General features: G+C 35.4%; 3 protein-coding genes across 3 annotated transcripts; 1 reads left to right on the top strand and 2 right to left on the bottom strand.

The window, feature by feature from the left end:
* The first annotated feature begins 816 nt into the window (after nucleotides 1-816).
* Nucleotides 817-5,799, top strand: LOC108196190 (receptor-like serine/threonine-protein kinase ALE2). Its single transcript, XM_017363356.2, has 9 exons — nucleotides 817-1,329; nucleotides 1,765-1,962; nucleotides 2,064-2,165; nucleotides 2,270-2,374; nucleotides 2,461-2,832; nucleotides 3,211-3,498; nucleotides 3,666-4,058; nucleotides 4,188-4,431; nucleotides 4,847-5,799. Exons 1-9 carry the CDS (start codon nucleotides 1,215-1,217, stop codon nucleotides 5,508-5,510), a joined length of 2,481 nt encoding a protein of 826 aa, XP_017218845.1. The 5' UTR covers nucleotides 817-1,214; the 3' UTR covers nucleotides 5,511-5,799.
* Nucleotides 5,800-5,919: 120 nt separating this feature from the next.
* On the bottom strand, nucleotides 5,920-9,664 carry LOC108192572 (protein HOTHEAD). The gene is made up of 6 exons (XM_017372441.2): nucleotides 9,338-9,664; nucleotides 8,488-8,881; nucleotides 7,401-7,711; nucleotides 6,917-7,302; nucleotides 6,240-6,808; nucleotides 5,920-6,152 (listed from the first exon to the last, which is right to left on the bottom strand). The coding sequence occupies exons 1-6, from the start codon at nucleotides 9,408-9,410 to the stop codon at nucleotides 6,098-6,100; spliced, it is 1,788 nt and encodes a 595-aa protein (XP_017227930.1). The 5' UTR covers nucleotides 9,411-9,664; the 3' UTR covers nucleotides 5,920-6,097.
* Nucleotides 9,665-12,584: 2,920 nt separating this feature from the next.
* Nucleotides 12,585-22,831, bottom strand: LOC108196084 (protein ROOT HAIR DEFECTIVE 3). The gene is made up of 23 exons (XM_017363183.2): nucleotides 22,693-22,831; nucleotides 21,874-22,023; nucleotides 21,612-21,678; nucleotides 21,429-21,531; nucleotides 21,047-21,117; nucleotides 20,836-20,899; nucleotides 20,680-20,745; nucleotides 20,472-20,519; nucleotides 20,335-20,397; nucleotides 20,192-20,248; nucleotides 19,253-19,411; nucleotides 19,094-19,162; nucleotides 18,919-19,010; nucleotides 18,388-18,466; nucleotides 18,094-18,259; nucleotides 15,844-15,968; nucleotides 15,177-15,439; nucleotides 14,982-15,078; nucleotides 14,732-14,890; nucleotides 14,082-14,186; nucleotides 13,896-13,990; nucleotides 13,673-13,769; nucleotides 12,585-13,296 (listed from the first exon to the last, which is right to left on the bottom strand). The coding sequence occupies exons 1-23, from the start codon at nucleotides 22,694-22,696 to the stop codon at nucleotides 13,060-13,062; spliced, it is 2,436 nt and encodes an 811-aa protein (XP_017218672.1). The 5' UTR covers nucleotides 22,697-22,831; the 3' UTR covers nucleotides 12,585-13,059.
* Nucleotides 22,832-23,297: the final 466 nt, after the last annotated feature.

The raw sequence follows: 23,297 nt of genomic DNA, 5'->3' as shown, positions 1-23,297 counted from the left end.
CGAGTCGAATTTAAAATTTTCTCAATATTTAATAAAATAATATTGATTTGAGCTTCTATGATCGAGCTCAAACATAGCAAATTTTCAAATTTACTCGGTTCATTAATATTCTTTAAACTAATTAGAAAAAAATTGCAAGTCTTCTATATTGCTACCGAACCCAATTTAGTAAGGGTCATTGACACTTCTGGTTGATAGAAAAAACAAAAGAAAAATCTGGTGTAACAAGAGTCAAACATTTGTCCCACTAACACATTCAATATTATTGCTGCAAGTCATACCGTGGAAAAAACACTACTCATCTTATCAAATTTTTCTGCTAGTTATCATATCATAATCACACCCACCATTTTGTTTTAGATTTAAACAAGTTCGTTACTTGTCGTTTTACTCATTCAATTTTTACGACCTTTTTTTTCTATTTTCCTAATATTTCTTGACTAGCATTCCTCACTCATTCCCTATTTATGAAATTCAAAAATTTTGAAAATTAATATGACGGGAGTTCAAGTCTCGTAAAAAATAAGATGAATTCCGTCAAAACGCCAAAAGAAAAAAGAAAAAGAAAGACGGTGGGTGGAGCCATTGTCAGAAGACACTAAACAAGCCAGCCACTGTGGTGTTCTGAATGCATAGCTCCATTGATTAGGTTATTATTGAAAAATGCAATTACCACAAAACATAATGCCAAAACTTGTGATCAAGTTGAAACTAATAGTGCCAAGCACCAAACTTTCTAATTGTCCCCCATGTAATCATTAATTCAAAGTTGGTGATTTAATAGTATATATGCAAATCCAAACAAAGAATTCAAGAAAATTCAGAATATTTTTGCCTTTTCAACTCATTCATTGAAACCCTCCTTGATTTTTCTTTCTGTTCCCACTAAAACACTTTGTAAACTGTCTAGTTCTTGAGCTTTGTGTAACTATACTGTTTTTTCAGTTATATTCTGATGACCCAAGTCAAGAAAACAGTAATCCATTACAAACATCATAAGTTCTTGTCAAATTCTGAGCTTAGGCTTCAGCTAATCCATTTTTCTTGAGTTTTCAGTACTGTGTACTTTCTTCTTGTTGCTTCAGAGACACTGTTGCTGTCTCTACTTTATCTGGAAACTTATGTGTCTTTGTTCCTTTTAGGCCATGTGCAAATTCTTTTTGTGTCTTTTTCATGCTTTTGGTCATCAGACATGGTTGAGTATGTGAAAATTAATGATCTTTAAGCTTGGTTTTGTGGTTCTTGTGAGGAAGATGAAAATGCAGTTCTTTCTAATGGTGATCATTTGCTTCATGATTGTTGATGTCTGGGCAGTTCTTGGATTTGCAGGTAATGGGCTTCACTGTTTCTTCTTTTTTTAGTTTCTTTAATGATTGTTTATTCCAACAAAGAATTGTCATGTGCACTAATCTTGAAATCTGAATTCTCAATTGTTATTGTTCTATGGTCAACAATAAATCTAGTGTCAAATTTCGTATAATGTCATCTATTGCGGTCCAGTCGATTAGATTGTCAAGTCAGTTCCAGAACAAGATTGTAACATTCAGAGCTACTTGGTTTGGCAATAAGCTTTGTTCTGCGATGAATTCTAATGCGAAGCAATTAAATTTTATTAATAATTAAAACCATGTTACTCTTCTAAAAAGACTTCAGTAGTTTCAGAAATCAAATTAGGGCAATTAGGAAATCCTAATAAAATTGCTATATAAGCTATGGAAGAGCTTGTGATCTAGCATAATAAAATGGCTGACATTTCTGTTGCAGGCTTTAAAGTACCTACATCATCCATTGCGCCTACAACGCCATCTTTTCATCATCATGCTAATAAGCCAGAACTTGGTTCTTCACCTTCACCATCACCATCACAAACATATTTCAAACACCATCACAAAAGACAGAAGTTCAAAGACTTGGCCCCTGGTATATCTCATCAGCTCCATCCTCCTACTAATAGCCAACAAGGTTACTACACAACATAACTAAAATCTCCTTGATAAATATTATTATTTCTTTATCTTGTATTATATTTCATTCAGCAACGTATTTCTTTCTGCTGAATACAGGCCCTTCACTGTCTCCACTTATTTCTGCTTCCACTCCGACTAGGAGTTGGAGTGCAATCAGTCCTGCTCAGGCACCAACAATATCATCATTTCAGCCTCAAAGTATGGAAAAATTTCTTCTGCCTTTAATTTTTAGGGAAATTTGTCAATTCATTTACTGTCTGTACTAACATATGATATAATTCATCTTCTCCTACATCTTCAAGTATCTACTACTTCGCCTACAGTTTCTCCATTAAGCTCTTCTATGAAGAAGAAGATTTTACCGCCTCCAACGGTATTGACACTACCACCACCTCCTCCTAGTGAAGGTACACAACCAACATACTCTTTTTTTTTCTGTAGTCAGAGCTAACTTTGGTTGCAAATTAAGCAATTCTTCCCTTATTAATTGTAGGTTGTGCATCTGTGACATGCACGGTACCACTGACTTATACACCTGGTGGAGCTCCGTGTAGTTGTGTTTGGCCTATTGAAGTTAGACTAGGCCTCAGTGTCTCCCTGTATGTATTTTTTCCTTTAGTGTCAGAGCTAGCCAGAGAGGTCGCAACTGGCCTATCACTAAATCTAAGTCAAGTACGAATAATGGGTGCCAATGCAGCAGTCCAGCAGCCAGAAAAAACCATGGTCCTCATTAACTTGGTACCACTAAGAGAGAACTTTGATAATGATACAGCATTTATGATCTACAGAAAGTTCTGGAAGAAGCAGGTCTATATAAAAACTTCCCTCTTTGGTGCCTCCAGAGCGGTACATGTTAGTTATCCAGGTGATGTGCTAATACATGATCCTAATTGCTCGCTTCATCACTTCATAAATATTAGAGTGAATACTTCCTATGAAAAGAAGATTATTTTTGGCTGTGTAACTCTGGGAAAGCAAAGATGCCAACTTTGTTTGGGTGGGAAGAAGCTAATGTTGAAATTACATATCATGAAATTTAATCTGAACTAAAGATGACAATGGCAATAGTAGAAATCATGGTTGATGCCTGATCATAAGGTTCTATTGCCTAAAGAGAAACTTACAATCACATCATTATAAATAAGGCAGCGGAATTCTGAGTCCATCTTCCCTTCTGTATATGTTTCCATCACAGTTATCCGATTACAGATTTCTAAAGTTCTTTTAACTTCTATATCAACAGGTCTTCCTCCTTCTCCGCCATCAGCACATTCAAGTGCTGTTAATATAGATGATCATCAGTACCCTCACAGTGAAAATGATGGCATGCCTGAAAAACCATTAGGGGTTGATGTGGCAAGTGCAAGGAAGGGTGGGACTGACCGAAGCTTGGTAGCTGTAATTATTATATCATCAGTCACAGCATTTATTGTTTGTATGGGAGTCATCTGGTTTCTGTTGGTGAAATGTGGATGTTCCATTTGTCAACCAAATCAAACCGATATTGTATCCTCTCGCAGTAAACCATCAGGTATGCACAAATTCATAAAGATTGAGAACATAACGAGGTGACTAAAAACTTATCTCTTCATTTGGCTTAAATGGACAAATATTTCAATACAATTCATACTTGTGTTCTTAGAAACAATACTATTTTAGAGTTTATAATTAAGCAACTAAATAAAATAAACTCTGCAGGGACCAACAAGTCATTGATGTATGGAAGCAGACCCAGTTCAGCATCAATGTCGTATAGTTCTAGCATACTGGCATATACAGGGACTGCTAAAGTATTTAGTTTGAATGACATGCAAAGAGCTACTGAAAATTTTGCTGCTTCAAGAATTATTGGAGAGGGTGGCTTCGGACTAGTCTATAGTGGAACTCTTGATGATAGAAGGGAGGTGGCTGTGAAGGTTCTAAAAAGAGATGATCAGCAAGGTGGCCGTGAGTTCTTAGCAGAAGTTGAGATGCTTAGTCGTCTGCACCACAGAAACTTGGTGAAATTGATTGGTATATGCACGGATGACCAATATCGATGCCTGGTCTATGAACTTGTTCCCAATGGCAGTGTGGAATCCCACTTACATGGTATATACAAGTCTCAATAGCCCCTCCCTTCAATCTACACCGAGTATAATTCTGCTAATATTCATATTTTTAATTACGATATATTAGAGTGAAGTAGTGAACTCACAGTGCATCTTTCTTGTTCCTTAGGAAGTGACAAGGAAAGTGCTCCACTTGATTGGAGTGCCAGACTGAAGATCGCTCTGGGATCTGCCCGTGGTTTAGCTTATCTGCATGAAGACTCAAGCCCTCGCGTCATACACAGAGACTTTAAGGCAAGCAACATTCTTTTAGAACACGATTTTACACCTAAAGTTTCAGATTTTGGATTGGCTAAAACAACACTTGACGGGGAGAACAGGCACATCTCAACGCATGTAATGGGAACTTTTGGGTATGCACTTTCTCAATTAATATACATTGTTTATACCATTGACCATCATTGTGATTATTTTTTATTCTTATATATGTATTAGAAATAAAATTATGCTCAGAATAAGCTATTTCAGTTCAACTTGTTTTGAACATAACACCAGTCAGTGTCTACAGTTCGGATAGAATGTTGAAAGGTGTCTACTACTGTAAGTACATTGTTGTACCAGTAAGCAATCAGTTCCGGAATGAAATGACCTTTAAGATATTAGGCAGATTACGATTTTTCTTCATTTGTAACTATGAAGGCGACATATATACTTAATTTGTGACAAATTTCAAATATTCTTGGTAAGATTTTATGGGTAATCTCTGCAATAATAGTCATATTATGACCAATTATTCCTTATTACTTTATCTGAACAATTTTTCTCCAGTTACTTGGCTCCGGAGTATGCTATGACTGGGCATCTGCTTGTTAAAAGTGATGTTTACAGCTACGGTGTAGTTCTCCTTGAACTTCTAACTGGAAGAAAGCCAGTGGATTTGTCACAGCCACCAGGTCAAGAAAATCTTGTCGCTTGGGCACGTCCTCTTCTCTCAAGTAAAGAATCTTTGGAAACACTAATTGATCATACATTCAAGCAAAACATCCCATTAGACAGTGTATCTAAAGTTGCAGCTATTGCATCAATGTGTGTCCAACCAGAAGTATCTCACCGTCCTTTTATGGGTGAGGTTGTTCAAGCCTTAAAGCTAGTGTGCAATGAGTTTGATGAAATAAAAGAGTCTATTACAAGAAGCAGCAGCCAGGAAGACTTTCTCATGGATAAGCACAATGAACACACCTCTGAACTTATGGAGGCCACAGGGATCGATGACCCTCTGTTCGGCTATGATCCCATACTGGATACCAAGATCCCAATGTCAGCTACGGATTTAAGGTATGCATCAGCTGGATTTGAGGAACAAGAGTCTATGTCTTTCAGAAGAATTTCTAATTCCGCACCCCTAAAAATGGTAAAGAAGAAGCAACTCTGGCAACGATTATGGGGCCTGTCTAGAGGAAGCATGAGTGAACATGGATCGACCGGGAACTAGTGGACATAGCTTGACTGAGAGAGATTCTTTTGCTGATGTAGTGTAAACACTCATCAGTTAAAAGGCTGGAAAAATTATCCAGTTCAATAAGGTGCTTTGTAAATGGCCGCGAGACAGTAATGCAGTTAAGATATTCTCACTAGTTCTGTTTTGTAATTATGTAGTTGACCATAGCTTTCCAAGCATATCCAATCCCAGTTCTGATCTAAGCATATGCTAATGTATGTACCATTGTACTTGAACTGTGTAACCCTTCTGTGGCTATAATGATATACAGTTATACCTCTCATAGCTGATCATTTCTGTTCAGAAACAAGTTAACAGAAGAATCAGGAAATCATGGTATTTGAGAAAAATAAAAATGGAAACGTATCGCAAAGTTTTGGCAGTAAGGGAGATGGATAGATGGTGATGGCAAGCAGGTGACATTCATAAGTTACAAGCACCAATTAGAGTAATACATAATCTGAATCATTTGAATACACCAAAGTGGAGTTGCTGAAATTCCATTCCTTTGTTTGCAGCCTATCTCTACAGTTAACTTCTTGCTGAAAAATGGCTTAATGAATAATTGCAGCGCGAGTCCTTCAGAAACCAGAAGCTCTTCCTAGCCGCTGTCTCAGTATTTTCACTCCCATGTACCTGCAAGAGTAAGACAGGAAGTACGATTACAGAGTGCAGATACACAAGTGAATTTTAAGTTTACATTTTCTAGTATTATGATCTTACCTTCCCATCATCAGTAGAGTGCCTTGAGGATTAGTGCCTGGAGAGAGCGAAAATGTTGAACCATCAATAACGCGAAGCCTATGGACACCAAGAACCTCGTAGTCTGGGCTTACCACCTTGCCCACGTGGCATCCGCCGTGGTAGTGCCAGATTGTGATAACAGTGTCCTTGCAGAATTGCTCCACTGACTTGGTATCATTGGTATGTTTGGGGATTAAATTAAAATTGGCACGGACACTCATATTGAGCAGCTTCCTAAAGGTTTCGTCCTCAGGTGGCATTAAATTGGTAAGGTGTTTTGAGCTAAGAAGCTTCTCCACGAGACGAATACCTTCGACACATTTCTGTACATCTTCTGGATGGCTAAAGTAGTTGAAGGACACATTGGGGTTATCATCGACGTTAGTGTTACTCAGGCTCAGCTGCCCTGTCGACTTTGGACTAGCTATCTTTTCCAAAATAAAACCTGCATTAAACACTTCTTGTGGAAAATTTCGTTTGTTTCTTTTGTAAGCTTCTATAGCTTCTCTTGTCCTTTGCTTTGGAGGAATGGTAGAGAGCTGCCCAATCTGTTAATAAGTAACACTGATGAGAGGTGATCGGACTATTCCAGAAAGAGTAAATAAATTATCCAAATTACAAGTTTTAAGACATTCTTCTAACTGCATTCTGCTTACCTCGGCAGATAAAATTCCATGATTGCAAGAAATGTTCTCAGTCGACTGCCCAAATCCGCTACTAGCCTCAAGGTAAACACCCATCTTGGTGATTCCAACAGTTTGAATCAAGCTCGGCTCCACAGGCCTGTTGAAAGGAACGTATACAGCATTCATAGGGTTGTCTGCCATTCCTTTGCCGACAAAGTAGTTATTGTGCACCACTGGGATGTTTAATTTTTCAAGGTCGCTTTTTGGTCCTATGCCACTAAGGAGTAGAAGTTGAGGGCTTCCGATTGCTCCAGATGACACTATAATTTCACTTCCCCGCCTCCTTGAAAGAATTGCTTGATGCTGCTTCCCAGTTTCATCTTTAAATGCAACTCCAACAGCCCTGGGCTTCTTCCCTGTAAAGACGATTGATGATCAGTTAACATATTGTTCAAGGTAATAATCAAGCAAGACATTGCTGATATGCTTGCTGATTCTGAGGTGCTATTCATACCTGTTTTGTCAAACACAATCTTTTGCACTGTTGCATGAATCAGAACGTCAAGATTTTTTCGGTTGGCTGATCGAAGTAGTTCTACAGCTGTGCGACGACGACCATAACTGTCAAAGATCGTTCCACCAACCTTGGTCCCGTAAAGGTGATCATAGGTGAATCCGTTATCAGGTGAAATCCCAATATCCAAAAGACCATCCTTAACTGCTTCCTGAAACGAAGACAGCTTAGGCATACGAACAATCTGATTCTCAATCCACGGGTACGACTCATTCACCAATTTTGCATCCAGATTCAACAATTTGATGTCCCTGCAAGCCAACCACATAAATCCACATATTTAAAACGAGTAAGCCATTACCATCTTATCTGTTAGCATTTTATCATTGCCAAAACATTAATCATACAGATAATTTTGCCAGAAAGATCTTAGTGAGGACTGAACTGTGAGGATTACAATATTACACAAATATACTTCGACATTATAAAAAGGATAGATCAGAAGAAAGTGGAACAACTATTCATCGACATCTGTGGAAATTGCCATTCTGGAATCGAACAGTTGGCTCTGCCAATCAGCTAATGTCTTGTCAATCAGGTGAGTATGGGGTACAGAATGTGGGTGGTTGTGTGGGGTTTGAGGTCAAGACACAGCATTTGTTCAATTGTCTCACCTATAACTGGAGTTCCTTTATTGTATCTTCATCTCGAAAACTACCTAATTTTCTCCTCTGAGGGTAAAATTGAAAGAGGGAGAATTGATCACTCTGAGCAAGGACCACAATTAAGTTGTTTGGAGCAAAAAACAATATTAGAAGCAACCCTTTAATTATCTGGTAATTACCTCAGTAAACATCCCGTGTTATTGTTAACAAGATGATACTATCAAACAATTCATATCTAATCAACTCGCGTCCTAGAACTCTGATAATGATTTGCAACAAGCCGCTCTACTGCTAAAGGATTCTATCAGTCCTTTAACGGAAAATAACCACGAAACTGATCACTGATGTTGGCATTTTCTTGATAAAGACACTAACAAAATTATAAAAACATAACCATTATTTTAAATATTCTGTTTTAATACCTTGCGCTTGGTCTGGTATAAAATCCAGCGTTGATACAAGTACCTCCACCCAAAACTCTGGCCCTGGCGTTATAAACTCCATCCGAAGAATAGAAGAATTGAGAGGCTGAAGTCGGAGAAACATCTGCTAGACTTATATGAAAGTTCTTCAAAAATGTGACATTTGGATTTGCAAATGGAACTCCACCTCTTTCTAATAACAAAACTCTGAACTTCTGCGACAATGTAGCAGCCAATGGACATCCCACCGTGCCACCACCGACTATTATATAGTCATACCCCTTTTCTCGAACATCTGGTGATCCTGAAGAAGCTGATGATGATGCTGGTGATGGCGAAAAAGAACTTGCATATCTGATAAATGGATACTCATCATCCCAATAATTAGTCTTTCCTGCAATTTTACAAATTCTAACGTCTCATTATCAAGAAATTCACTATATCCTGGTAAAAATCAAATCTTTATTCCATTTCATCAAGAAATTAAGTGCAACTAACTAAATTATTGTCACGAGTTTGTGTCCACAGAATGAAATAAATATAAGCTAACCACCAACTTAAAAATGAAAACTTTTTAAGGTTTTGTATACTTCTATCACCTTATAAGCTAACCATTTTTTCTAAAGTGAAATCTTTAAGCAAAGGTGGTACTACTTTTAGCTGTCCATGATTAGTTGATTTTGAGGACCAAGAAAATATTATGAGGAGAAAATTCATATAAAAGTGTGCATAAAATATAAATACATAAATTTCACTATAATTGATGCTCTATAATCATTCTTTCAACATATTATATGTGAAAGTGAACACATGGATAAATATAAATTGGAGATTGGGAAGGAGCAGGAACCTTGACAGAATGTGAGGAGCAGAAGGAACAGAGAGATGCTGATCATCATTGAGGGAAACACAAGCAGAGCCATTGTGAGAGAGAGAGAGAGAGAGAGAGAGAGAGAGAGAGAGAGAGGGAGAATAATTAGAGGTGCAGCAAATCCCCAGCAGATGATTCGAGTTAGTTCCCCTTGAATCTCTGCAAACAAGAGCTTGATGTGGCTGACGTTGGTTGGCCTTGTCCTGCAACTTCATACACACTGCATATTTATATACAATACAACACCACTGAACTATTTTATTTTTTTTTAGAATATAGGTTTATGTATTCTTCAAATACTAGAATAGAATGATTGACTCGTTGACCATATTTCATTTCAAGTTTAAAAAAATACCATAATCACACTTTCATGGTTCATATACTGTACATGCATGTTACTATAATACATAGAGTAATGCATACACCAAAAAACTAAACAATCATTATAAATTAATGTTTATTTGAATATGATCGCATAGCTCCATCTTTATATTTGAATTCGATTCTCGTATCCACTGTAGAAATAGTGATAAACTAAGATATATGTAGATAAATAAATAAATCTCCTAGAAAATATGGTGTGTCTTTACTTTTGAATTCGGTTTTCGTTTGACTTGAAATAGAAATAAAATTTAAAAAAGTTGAAGATAAATAGAGCATTGAAAAAATGCAGCTAAAATAACAGAGGGGGATAGGTTTAAAGGGCATACTTGTAGTCCACAAACAAATCTGAAGATGGAAAGGAAATAAATGAGCCCAACTGGAAGGAGAGATGGATATAGATACTCAGAATTGAATGCATGGTAAATTTTATAAATGCACACAGTTGAACTTGCAATAAATGTCTTCAAATTTCATGCTTCCCTCAATTATTGTTAGATCATCACTTAATGTTTTGGTAGGCTTTCATAAATTTTAATGAATGTACGAGTAATTTATCATGATAAATACTATAAAGTAAATCTCGAAATAATAATAATTTCAATAAATTATTAAATTTATGACGATTAATCGGGTTTCGGGTTTCGGAATCCAGTTATACAGTACGAGGCTATGAGCTCATCTGTTAATTTCCTGTAGCCAGATCCATCACAACTAATTTATGTCCAACAGATTTAACCAAAAATGCACCATTGACTACGCAGTGTCCAGTAGCCCCCTGTACACATTATGGTGTACCTACATATAACACAACGGCTGTATGTTTTTAATTTCGCCATTTATATGGAATGCGACTGATGAATACGATTTGGATTTCAACAGTAATGACATGGGCGCCATCTTTAACATTAATGATTAAGATGGACTTGTGGAAATAATATAAGAGAACGACATCGACACATTTTCGGTTCAAGAAATCAAAATAAGAAGATGGAGCAAAAAAGGAGCACGTATTCGCACTTATATGTCGTCCTGCCACCTACCCTCTCCCTAATTTGTCTGCTCAAAAATATCAACCAAACTGAAATAAAAATATCGACATATATAACATGCTAATAAATATATATGAAATATCAAATCATAATTTGAGGATATGTAACATGCTAATAAATGATTACGAAATTTATTTCGATTTAAAAGCATCAACAGAATCAGCCTAACCTGGTAACTTGGCACTCAAACTGCTTGCTAGTAGTCATCTTCAACCATGGTCTCAGTATAAAATTTGTTGCCCCAAGCTACCGGAATTAAACGAAAGAACATGTATATATACACCTTTATTCTCTAATTTGTCCTTTTTAATAGTCCACTTTGGACTCAAATTCGACTCAACTTCACATATATATTTTATAATTAAAAATATATATTATTCAATACATTTAATCTATTTTGTAATATAATTTTTTAATTTTTCTAAATAATAACATCCTTATTTTTTGACAAAAAAATTAATTTGACTATTAAAAATAAAAAACGGACAACTAAAAAGGATAGAGAGTATCTATACTAGCTTACAAAAGTCGTGATTATTCACCATGTAACGTTTTAAACTTTGAAAGTTTATCTATGATCTTTTATTGGCAGGATGATTTTAGTTATGTTCTTAATTATCAAAAGAAATTAACTTCTTTGAATTTTAGTTGTAATTTTATTGAAAAGATTTATTGCATTTGTGTAAATTGTGATATTAATGTTTACAAGTTTCTATATGCCATCGATAATATAAACTTACATCAAATAAAATTGCAAAAAACTCAAAACCAAAAAACAAGAAGAAGAAGAAAGCATTGTACAAATATATATGTTAGTTGTCACAGGAATGTCACAAGAAATGAATTAGCACCATACTTTCCCAGCAACAGTTTTTTTCACAGATGTGCCTCGTGAAGTTTATTATTATTTACTCACCTGTGCGCCTTCTGACAGAAATCAGTTCTAGTACGAAATCACAATAAATATATAAAGGACGATAATAAAACCTACTCTCAATAACATTCACAAAAATTATACTTAGTAACTGCCCACTGGTGTATCGATTAAAATTTTCACACACCAGTAAGAAAAATTTATCAGATAACCAAACATACTCCTCACACACCAGTAAAAGAAAATATTATCAGATAACCGAACATACTCGTTATATCCCGGGCTCTGAAACAGTGAGAGTAAAAACACAAATAACTGTATTTGCTTAGAGACTACTAATGGCTCTATCTATAAAATCTACAAGTACTTCCGTAGAACTGCATTGATGTTTTGTGCTTGGTCTGTCCTAGTGCACCTAACAAATTAAACACATCAAGGACTTGAACTTATGTAAAACTACTCTCTGAGTAAATGTCCATAGATGCGTTTGGTGAACTTACCAAATCAGTTCTCAGTCCCTCTTTATTATTTTTACTAGCATTTCATGCCAACATATTTATTGAGCTTCCTACACATCTAGAGTAGCCCCTATTCATTTACACTCAAAAGAAAATTCAACATCAGTAACAACTTTGTGAATTGTGATCAACTGTGATAGCTTAGAATATAGGCCTAACATTCTCAGATTATAAGCGCAAACAACAGCTTGAATTTTCCCTGCCGACAATTAGAAAGGATTTAGAAAAAAAAACAGAAAGCAACCAAAATAAACTAAGGAGATTTCCTGCTGGTAATTAAATAACCATGTCTACTGACTACTGAGAACTATATTACATTACAACTGCGTATGTCTAAATGTTATCTGTTTATAAAAAAAATCCAGAATTCCAAAACTGACTTCCCCCAAGAGAACCAAAACTGAAGATAAAACCATTTAGACTACTGAAAACTATATTACATTACAAATATAGTATGTCTATAGAATTATCAAATGTTATCTGTTTATAAAATACAATTCGGAAATCCAAAACTGACTTCCCCCAAGAGAACCAAAACTGAAGATGAAACCAATTAATTGGCAACCCTATAACATGGAAAAACCTTCTTAATATCTAATATCACAACAGGGATCAGAATTTTGAACCTATCAGCTAAAATCAGAAAACAAGGAAAAAGGGTAACATAAAGAATTCTCTATATAGTGGGCTTTTTCACAACCAACAATAGCCCTGATATATGTGGCACATACATAAAAACTAATGCCTCCGGATATATGTCTTCAAACATGCTCAAGATTTGACTTCAGACCCCATAATTATATATTCATAAAAATTGCCTCAACATGCAGAAAGCCTTTTTCTTCATATACACCAAAATGCTATGAAAAGACTGCTTTACTGAGTTTTGTCATGTACTATTGGACTTGAGTATTCAGTTCCATTTTCAGAACTAATTACCTCCGATGACGCACTCGATGATATATCACTACTGCCACTGGGAAAACTCTTTGATGCTAATGAGGGGTTTCTTTGATTAGTACTGGTAGGCACCTGTCCCTCCTCGGCAAGTTTCTTGAGAAGGTTCATTACAGTAGGAAGGAACTTGGTGGATAAAGACAGAAGCCCAGGAAGCTGCAAATGGTACAAGAAGAAAACATAAAATTGGGACATAGACAAGTCTATGGATTCATAAATTTCATGGCTTGTAAAAGCAATCTATAAAAGACTTTTCACGCAATTAGAGTGCCAAAAAGTAAATACCGGCACATGTAATTATTAATTACTACACAAGTAATTTACATGTAGCGATACTGACATTATTGTTGCTTTTTCCGATTTACTCAATCAAACAGCATTGGCATGTCCCAAGAGTTGAGTTATATCAACATAATTTTTCAAAGATACTATATGGGCCCATGTTAGATAACTACAAGAACAGAGTCCAAAGACAACGAGCTATAACACAATTGAACTTTATCTAAACAATGGAACTCATTCAAACACTTACAGCACCATGGCGGAATTCACCCGAAATATCTAGTTGCACCCAGAGGGCTTTGGTAAGGAGATAACCAACAAAAATGACAAGGAGCCACAGAGGATTCCTGCCATTAGGTGAGCAGAATATTGAGAGGATTTTCAGTAATTAGCACTTAAAGGAAGTTGCCATCATAGCACTAAAAGGCAAGAAAGGTCAAACAGAATAAAAATGAATTATATGATATGTATACCTTAAAAGTGTCATGAATTCGTTGAAACCTAGCAATATAATGGCCACAATAGCCCATGGAGGTGGCATCCAGTTGTTACTACGCTTGCTAGCCTCCTGAAAATCGGAAATGGGAGATGCAATCAGTAATATAAAATACGAAAGAGTAAGGTGATCTTTAGATTTTAAAAAACAAAAAAAATCATACCTGGGCAGCAATAGCCTGAGTAACTGTGTACTCAGTCTCTGTCTTAAATTGTCTCCATAAGGATTTGCATTGTACAGGAGTAATTAACGTTTTTGATGCAGGTACCTGGTCAGCAGAATCAAAAGAAGAGATTAAAGGGTTGAAAATAAGTCATCATGCAACGCCCATGTTCAGATTCAAAACTGGTAATCTAGTATTTGAAGCTGCAGGTTCCAATCCACGTGCAAACATTATCGGGACACGAGAATATATGAAAAATCAGGCCTAAGCTTTCTTAGATATATCATTGATCTGCTATAATTTCTCTTTATTCAAACTGTATATAGAACAGTTATTCTTGATATACAACCTAATGCATGTCTCATGGGAAGGTTAAAATTCAGAAACCACCTTCTCACGAGGACTACTTTAAGTTTTAACAATAAGTTGTTTTGTTGGCAAAAAAACATGTCTAAAAGTAATTAGAAGCAATCGCTGCACTACATTTAGATATATGTATATTATCAAGTACCGATAATAACTCCTGGAATTTAGAGGGTTATATTCCTCATCCAAACCAAAAAAACCTAGCAAATTTTACGTAGGAAGTACAAACCTTAGATCCAGCATTGTTCTATAGTTTCAAAAGATTCTTGCATGTTAAACATTACCTTTTCCCATGTGCTTGAGGCCAGTGCATCAAGCGAGGCAGCTTTATTTGATGCAGAACCACTGTTGGAATCAACCAAAGCAAGTGATAGGGTGTTTTCAATATTATCAATTTCATCGTCCAAACGTATCGCAGACATTACAGACAGCATCTTCAGCGACTGAAATAAGGTGGAGACTATGAATCTAAACAGGAAAGACTTAAGTATAAAATAAATGTATATGGGACATATACACACAAAGGAATTATACCGCAGATCGAGCTGTTTTGGTGATTGCCCTTATGTCTTCCTTTCCTGTCCAGATCCGCGGCATCGAATCAGAATCTTGGCTAAATAGTGTTGTAAACCTGTTGTAATTTTACAGTTAACTCTGTTTAATATAGGTCTAACAGAAAATCTTGAAGAAATTAAATGTTGAAATCCTGATTTTGCAAGAAACCAGTACCTGTCTTTCATACGTATCATAACTCTCCCAGCTTCTTCTTTTGCCTTCCCTTCAACAATTCCTCTTGCATAATCCTCTAAGCTGGAAATCATTTTGTCCTTGTCTTGTTCATCCATTTCAAACCCAGATAGTGCGGTAGAAAAACCAGACACTGCGGCTTCAGACTCGCGCTGAAGAAGTTTTCTAATTGAAGGCCAGGTGTCATCACTAGCACCATCTAGAAGAGCTTCCACAGGGGCTGATAATGCCTCACTTAGTTTTTTCTGCACCAGAAGATCACATCTGAGGTCAACTTCAGATACAAAGGTCCCAAAAGAGAACAGTGAGCCCCACTTTTTCCCCTAATATTATGCATATCTAAATTAAAACTATATAACTACCCACCTAACCTATGAACTAACAACACCCGAGATGATTTTTGAATCTAACCAATTGCAAGATATGATGTTGAAATCAGAATTTCCTACTATCATCTGTAGGGATGTAATATTAATATTGCATATAAACTATCAGTAGTGGTGCAATCGATAAGTTGGCATATACAGATTTTAGATAAACAAAGCACATCACCAGTTTTAGTTGTACAATAAACAAATTAACATGCTCATCACAAAGTGTGTCCATAAATAATGTTACTTATTAGAGGTACAATTACAAGTACCAGTACCTCATATGTTGTAGTAAGCTCAGACAGCTTAGAAGTACGAACTGCAGCAATATGTGCATCTATATCACGTTGAACCTTTTCCCTTACTTTTGCAGTGTCCCAATTTGCTTGCTTAATGATTGCATCTGCAAAGTCAGTCAATTATAATCTAACACAAGTTCACTAGAAGATTACTAAGCTAGGAATTTTACTATGCATGATGCACTAAATGCAATAGATACGTTAGTACTAATAGTAGTCATGAGCACATTTGATGATATATATATGTTCTTTAAACAAAAAAAATATTATATATAGTGTTTCTTTAAATAACAGTGCACCAAAAAAAAAGGAGCAATGTTGCGCAATATGGACCATAGGTTAGAAGTGTGTGATGAATTAGAGGTGGAAAAGTTGAATGAAGGATATGACAGGAGACGAGGGTGAGGTAAATGAAAATTCATATAATCTGTGAAAGAAAAGTGAGGGCACGAGAGAGAACATTCATTGGTAGAGTGAAACTAATGAATCTTACTTTAATGAGGTTGCCTGGGAGTAATTCATACTGTGCAGAAATGTCAACAAAATAGCCTAAAATTTATTGCATTGCTAAGACTGCATCATGTGGGGTAAATTTTACAGTAGGAAAATTGAAAACAGAGAAGAAGAGCATAGCAGATGCGTCAAATATGATCCACTCACCCTTGCCAATCGTCTAAGACATAGAAAGAGATGTATAGGAAAAGGGGGCTGACATCTCGACTAATTGTAGAGTTGATCTCCCGTTGCAACAGCAGAAGTGAAAACAATGACAGGCCTTTAGTTTTAGTCTATGCTTTCTGATTGTACCACATATCAGATAAGACAATAAAAACGGCCACGGTTTGGCACTGACTTGTTACAGGTTTGAGAGGATATAAGGGTATGTGAGATGCACTACGATATAGATTCAAACACAGAGGGGAAATAACAGCAGATCTCTAAGAAAATTGAAGAGAAAACAAAATAAAACACACACTCCAATGGCTCTTTTACTAGAAAATGGTACGGATAAAACAGAATGATAGGTACTGGGTGATTCGAGAGCCCCAGAATTCTCTCCCACAACTTTAGTACTCACAGCTTGCATAAAGAAAATGGACACTCCCTACTCCTTTTTTACCTGCCTTCAGGGACCCACTACTCCACTCCTATTCCCAGCATATTCTATTTCTAACACAATTCTCCAATTTGCCCTTACATTCTAATTTCTTTTCTTTCGCCTGGTATATATTTTTATTCCCTTTGACCTTTGACCAGCATGCATCACAGTATGATTGATGCCTATCAACTTAAATAAAGAATAACATAAATTATTGAGGCCCTTCTATTGATAAACAAACTATATGGTACGAGATCGTTTAGTCCTACTGAGCATTCCCATCCAGACCCCAATCCTCATCCTTATATTCTTACTAAAAATAGTAATTTCTTAAATTTATCCCTATAATATATTTATCATCTAAAAAGTTACTACATCCCATTCCCCATTTCTATCTCTATATATTTCTTTATTACTTCTTTCTCTTACTTCTCTACACAACTTTAACTACTAACTATTAATTTATCATTTCTCACTACTTTAACACATAAATATTGTATCGAATATAAATGGGGGATAAACAGTAAGTCCCCATTATTTGGGAACTCATTTTATAGTCCCTAAAATAGGGAATTGGATGCAAGCTCATTTTTCAACTAAAATTCAAGATTTCCTCGAAATTTAGGGATGGGGAATGAAATAGAGCACCCGATGTGAATGCTCTTATACGAAAATGTTGTTTGGGTGGGTTAAACATGATAATCTTCTCATAAAGGACAACATATAAAAAAACTGCTTTTACTTCTTAAATTTATTACCCAGGCAAAGCATATGAATACAAATGATACTCCCTCCATCCCAAATTAGATGAGCTCGTTGACTTCGGGCACGCATTTTAAAGTCTATTGACCGCATAGCTACATTACTTATTTTTAAAATTTTATTTTTGCAAATAAAAATTTAAATATGAAATTTTTGTTTGCAAAAGAAAATTTAAAAAAATAAACTTCGGAACTAGACGGTCAATGCACCTTAAGTTACGTGCCCAAAGTCAACTAGCTCATCTAATTTGGGATGGAGGGAGTACTAATTTGTAAAAATTGCAAAGATGGATGGTAGAGTAGAGACAATGAACATTTAACAACCGTTACAACTCATTTAATATCCATGCCTTTTTACAAGTTAAATACCTGCACTCTCTTCATCAAAAAATTTCAAGAAAGCCTTGGTGGAATATCGAGCAGCAACAGCAAACCCTTGTCCTCCTTTCAAAGCATCATCCAATGCATCTTTAAACTTGTCTAGTGTTCTTGATCGAATATGCCCAAGCATGGATTGATAGGCTGGTTGAACAATCTGTGAATCAGAAAGATATTAGGTGAAGATGCAAAACACATCCATCAGAAGTCCCAGAGTCCATTTGCAAACAGATATAAGGAAATTAATTTTAGATGCGAAATCCACAAAAAAAAAAAAAAAATTACCTGCAGCAGTTTCTCTTCCAATTGCTTTCTCTTTGAAGACCTAACGCCCTCTTCAAAATATGTAGCTTCTGCATCATATCTGGGGAAAAAAACTTTTTTCATGAATCAACGCTGGGTTTTTGGTGATTTGATAGTACCCACATTATAATTTTGAGCCAGAAGATAGGACATCAAAAAACAGCAAACAAACTTATAAGGTCAGTACTTTTGCTACATGTACAGAAAGCAATGCAACCAAAAAATATTTATGCATAGAACTCTTATATTCCTTTTACAGTACAAATCAAGTATCTCTCCTTCCCACTGACCATCGTAAAGCATTAGCTTATTATCTAAATGTAGAAAATTAATATATGATTACTTAATAAAGCACGGATGACAGTACTAAATGATATTCAATAGAAAATCATAATATAATGACGGAAAAAAAAATGAATCATTCTTCAAAACAATAACAGTTGAAATAACGTATATGCAATATTCAAGATAATGTAATGCCACATAGAGATTGACCTGAATAGATGTACTTACTCAGACAGACAAGTGTCAAGAATCGAACTAAGCTTCTTCCCAAAACCTGGTACAGGATGAGATTGCACAGCCTCTTCCACTTCCAACCAATCCTGCAGCAACGATATATCATAAGACTCATACAGATGACATGTACATGTACAATAATATTTTGATGCACACTATGATAAGATACCTTATTTGCAGTAAATGATGAATATTTTTCATTCGCAATCTCTTCACAACGTACAGTTGCAACCATGACCTATAGAAATATTGGAAACACAACATCACAGTAAGCTAAGATAATAAAACAATCTTGTTGATAGATTCAAAGTAAATTTTGACAAATTACCTTGTGTGCTGGCAGGTCAAGATCCTTATTCTCTTTAATGACTCTCCAGATTTCTTGTGAACTGAAAGAAAACCCTGAAGCGGGAACCACACCCCTCCTATCTCCTGCAAGCCCGCCAGGTGCTATGGACTGGTTGAATCGCTGCCTCAAGCTAGCAACCTTCACTTGTCCAAATAGAAACATATATGTAACAAAATTTAAGGTTTCTAAGAGTCTGTATCAAACATGATATCTTCCCGTGCCAGTAAAAAAGCCTCACCATATCACATGTAAATTCAAGTGTCACCGTGTATAGAGATAATAAAAAGTATATTTTATAATTTTCATCAAAATATATATTGAAAAAAAATTAAATTAACCAATAATCCATGCTATTGGATTGTAGATCCAATTTCTTCCATGTTGTCAGATGGAAATCAGCCTTGTGTATAGTAGTCATTTTTATACATACATTGTCATAGTCAGAGATGTCTTGGATATTAGTTATGTGCTATGAATAATATCAGGTGGATTCTCCTTAGGATCCAATAATCATCTAATCTCTTTCGTGGTCTCTCAGTCCCCCCATTATTTGGTTCTCTTTCTCCTACCACTGAAGGTCTAGTCTAGATTATCTGGATATCCAATTATCTGGATGAACTTCATTTAATGCTCGAATCCATATATATAAAAAGATTGATGTTACTTATGATCTCTTTTATTATATTATTATGTTGATGTTGTGAAGTTATCAAGAAACTTGTTAGTACAATAAGCAGATGAATAGATGATAACGAAGAACCATGAAAAGGTTGCTTAGCTAACAGCAAGTTTGTTATAAATTCTTCCATGAAAGCACAATAACAGAAGAAAAATAGAAGTTAAGATCTTCCGCCATGCAATACTGTCAACTGTCCCCTTAAATGAAAATACATATGCATGTTTGAGTTCAGAATGTACCTGCTCTCTGAATTGCTCTTCCTTCTCTTCGTAACTAGATAGAGCCACAACTTCAACCTAGGAAATTTAACCAAACATTAATGACTTGTACATGACTGTTATCTTAATTAATAGTTCATATTAAAATGTGTTAGGGTACTTACATTAAAAAACTCACTAAGTGGGGTTTCCTTGTGGGCTTGTGGCTTGGGAACAGAATCCCATATCTACAATGAAGGTATGATTAGAAAATTAACAAAAAAAATTATTTTGGAACATGAAAAAGCAGAACACACCTTACCTTTTGTACATCTTCCCTCAAAACAGGTTCCAAATTTTCCAGAGGCGTCTAACATGAAAACATATAAACTTCATGATAAGCAGCCAACTTATAATGCATTTTCAAGACAATCGTTCTACATCTAGTGTGCAGATTTATCAACAAATTTAAAGTAAATATATCAAGTCATACCAGACATAACAAAGTATTATGAATAGAGGAGCCTCACCCTTGTTTTATCACGTATGACAAACATTAAAGTTGTTTTACGAGGACTGAATAATCGCATCATGACCTGTAAATGGTCATCATTTTACGTCATAAGTTATGCTAAACCATGGATGCATTTGCGGCCTAAAACAAGAGCTTTACACATTATTTTTACCTGAAATACGGTCTTCAAAAGTGGCTTGTTTGCAGCCTGCTCCCTTCCAATGTCATGACACCACCTAAGTATCAAAAGATATAGGAGAACTGAAACTATATTTCTAACAATATATATAATTCATAATTAGTATTTTCTGACTGGGATACACAAGTGTGTGCTGAAAACTGAAGCGAACATACATATTTATTAGCATTATATCTAAACATACATATTTATTAGCACTATATCTGAAACAGCAAGGGCAAAGAGAGCACTCTGCTTTTCGAATGCAGTATCATCCTGAAAAAAAGAAGTTTACAGAGTTGAGGGAGTACCAAAATAATATTATTTTTTTTTCTATTTAGAAATCAAAGAAATTTAGTAGCAGATATACTACAAGAATTCTGATCAAATATGTTTGCTACAAAAGAAGTGAATCAATCAATTGTATCTCAATTTAGCACTGATCCTTGTCAGTATTTGAATTGCTAAGACGAGCAAAGTAAGTATATAAAGAAGTGACTAAATAGGATAGGTTGACAAAAAAAAATTAGTAAATACATAGCGTAATTGTTTAAAAATATTGGTGAAAATAAGAAATGACATAACACCTCTCCCCGTTCTCTTCCATCAGTACCCTCCAGATCCATTACGATGGTACAAGGCTCAATGCCAGCGCATCTTGCCATCCATATTCCTTTCGTAGTTTGGGACCTGATATGAGATAAATACTGTCAGATCCTTTGTGTACAGGCTAGGTTTCAAATATCATCCAAAAAAATTATCACGCATACCTCCCTCTATAGGCATCCATCTCCCTGAAGTTCGTGTGAAACAGATGATTGAGTAGTGTACTTTTTCCTGAAAAAATTACAGAATACCGTGAATAAACCGATGGAGAACTATTGCTTAATTAGGAACGCTCCATAAGTGATATTAGTACTTTCAGGTATTAAGAAGGGAATGGCATCAAACCTATATTCTTGGCCCCTTCAAATATCGCAAGTAATTATCATTATTAGACAGGATGCTACTTATCCAAAATACAATACATACCACTACTTTGTGGACCCATGATCGATACAACTGCATATGAAAGTCCGCATTCAGACAGCTTAACTTCTTTTATAAAATTTTCGAGCCCGGAAGCATTAAAAGTCCCATCGCCTTCTATGAGATGAGTGGAGCAACATTCACCGTCTTTACCTGAAACAATCGATATACACATATCCGCTCAGCACCCGTCACACACGAAAATTTTATGCAACATGGATCATGATCTTTGGATCTAGCATGAATATTTATTACTCCTATACAAACAGCATATGCTCATTTCTCACTCTATAAATTTCTCCTAATCAGGATTTTAAACCTCTTGTAATGTTTAATTAGAAACAGAACTGTTTTCAGCACTAATCAAATCTATAATTAGCGTAAAAACAGTAATGTATAACAATACAACTTTCTACAATGCCTTGAACTACATACAACTTGCTAACTAAGGTTTATCGAAGCCTTGGACCTCGTATCCATCACTCTACAATAAATAACCTACAGTAACTGTTCTCGAGTCTCCGATAGCTCTCATCTCCCATCCATCATCTAAAAACACATCAAACAACTTAACCAAGCTCCAATCAAGTTCAATCACTCGTCGAAACCATAATTCATCGCTCCAATTCAACTGATCCCTGATCTAACAAACTCAATCAATCGCATTCAAACAAAACATAATAACAATAAAAAACCTAACAAGAACAATATCAAATTGGAGCAGAGCAACCGAATTAAATCAATAATCAAGCAGTAATTAACGAAATCAAAGCAATAATACAATCAGATCATGTAGATCAGGAGTGTAATAGAAGTTGATACCCATGGCTTGAAGCTGGATTGGACTGGTGGTTGAAAGAATTGAAAGATATTTGACGGTGAAATAAACGAGATCCTCTCGCGAGGAAATTTTTTTAATTTAAAACCCCGTTGAAAAGTGGACTTCACTGTTCGATAATTAACATTTAAAACATTCCCCTTTTTCGTAAGTATGTGCAACGTTTAGCTGTGTATAAAATATAAAATAAAATTTAAAAAAAAAAAACAGGCTCGGCAACATTTTAAATATTTGAAAGTTCTGGTAGTAGTTTAACTCTTTTTTTTTTTTTGCCAGAGGTAGTAGTTTAACTTAAAAATATGTACATTGATAATTTTTTAAATTTTAGCAAGAAAAAAAACGCCGTGTTTAATGTTAAATATGTAGGGAACGTAATCTTGATTTTCAAATTGCATTTAAATTTCCAACACATAACACAATCATCCCAAAATTTTCATTTACATTCCTTTATCTATTTATATATTAGTTTAATTAAATAATAATAATTTATATAATTTTATTCATTTTACTTACTCAAAGAAATCAGCTAAGAGGAGTATATAAAAAAATTAAATGAAGGTACGTGCGGGGCAATATGTAGATAACGGAG

This window comes from Daucus carota, chromosome 7 (assembly GCF_001625215.2).
Source record: "Daucus carota subsp. sativus chromosome 7, DH1 v3.0, whole genome shotgun sequence".
NCBI classification, from domain to species: domain Eukaryota; kingdom Viridiplantae; phylum Streptophyta; class Magnoliopsida; order Apiales; family Apiaceae; genus Daucus; species Daucus carota.
Note: the sequence above shows the minus strand (reverse complement) of the source record. Positions and strands in the feature narration are given on the sequence as shown.

What these genes read in the sequence shown, in the direction of transcription:
- LOC108196190 (XM_017363356.2), top strand. Translation starts at nt 1,215, where the DNA reads ATGATCTTTAAGCTTGGTTTTGTGGTTCTTGTGAGGAAGATGAAAATG. An exon ending in GGTACATGTTAGTTATCCAG is followed by an intron (nt 2,833 to 3,210) that starts GTGATGTGCTAA and finishes CTATATCAACAG; the next exon opens with GTCTTCCTCCTTCTCCGCCA. An exon ending in CTCTCGCAGTAAACCATCAG is followed by an intron (nt 3,499 to 3,665) that starts GTATGCACAAAT and finishes TAAACTCTGCAG; the next exon opens with GGACCAACAAGTCATTGATG.
- LOC108196084 (XM_017363183.2), bottom strand. An exon ending in ATGGATGCCTATAGAGGGAG is followed by an intron (nt 21,532 to 21,611) that starts GTATGCGTGATA and finishes ATCTCATATCAG; the next exon opens with GTCCCAAACTACGAAAGGAA. An exon ending in TTTTGATGAAGAGAGTGCAG is followed by an intron (nt 15,969 to 18,093) that starts GTATTTAACTTG and finishes CTGACTTTGCAG; the next exon opens with ATGCAATCATTAAGCAAGCA.
- LOC108192572 (XM_017372441.2), bottom strand. Translation starts at nt 9,410, where the DNA reads ATGGCTCTGCTTGTGTTTCCCTCAATGATGATCAGCATCTCTCTGTTC. An exon ending in ATGGAATTTTATCTGCCGAG is followed by an intron (nt 6,809 to 6,916) that starts GTAAGCAGAATG and finishes ACTTATTAACAG; the next exon opens with ATTGGGCAGCTCTCTACCAT. An exon ending in ACTCTACTGATGATGGGAAG is followed by an intron (nt 6,153 to 6,239) that starts GTAAGATCATAA and finishes TTACTCTTGCAG; the next exon opens with GTACATGGGAGTGAAAATAC.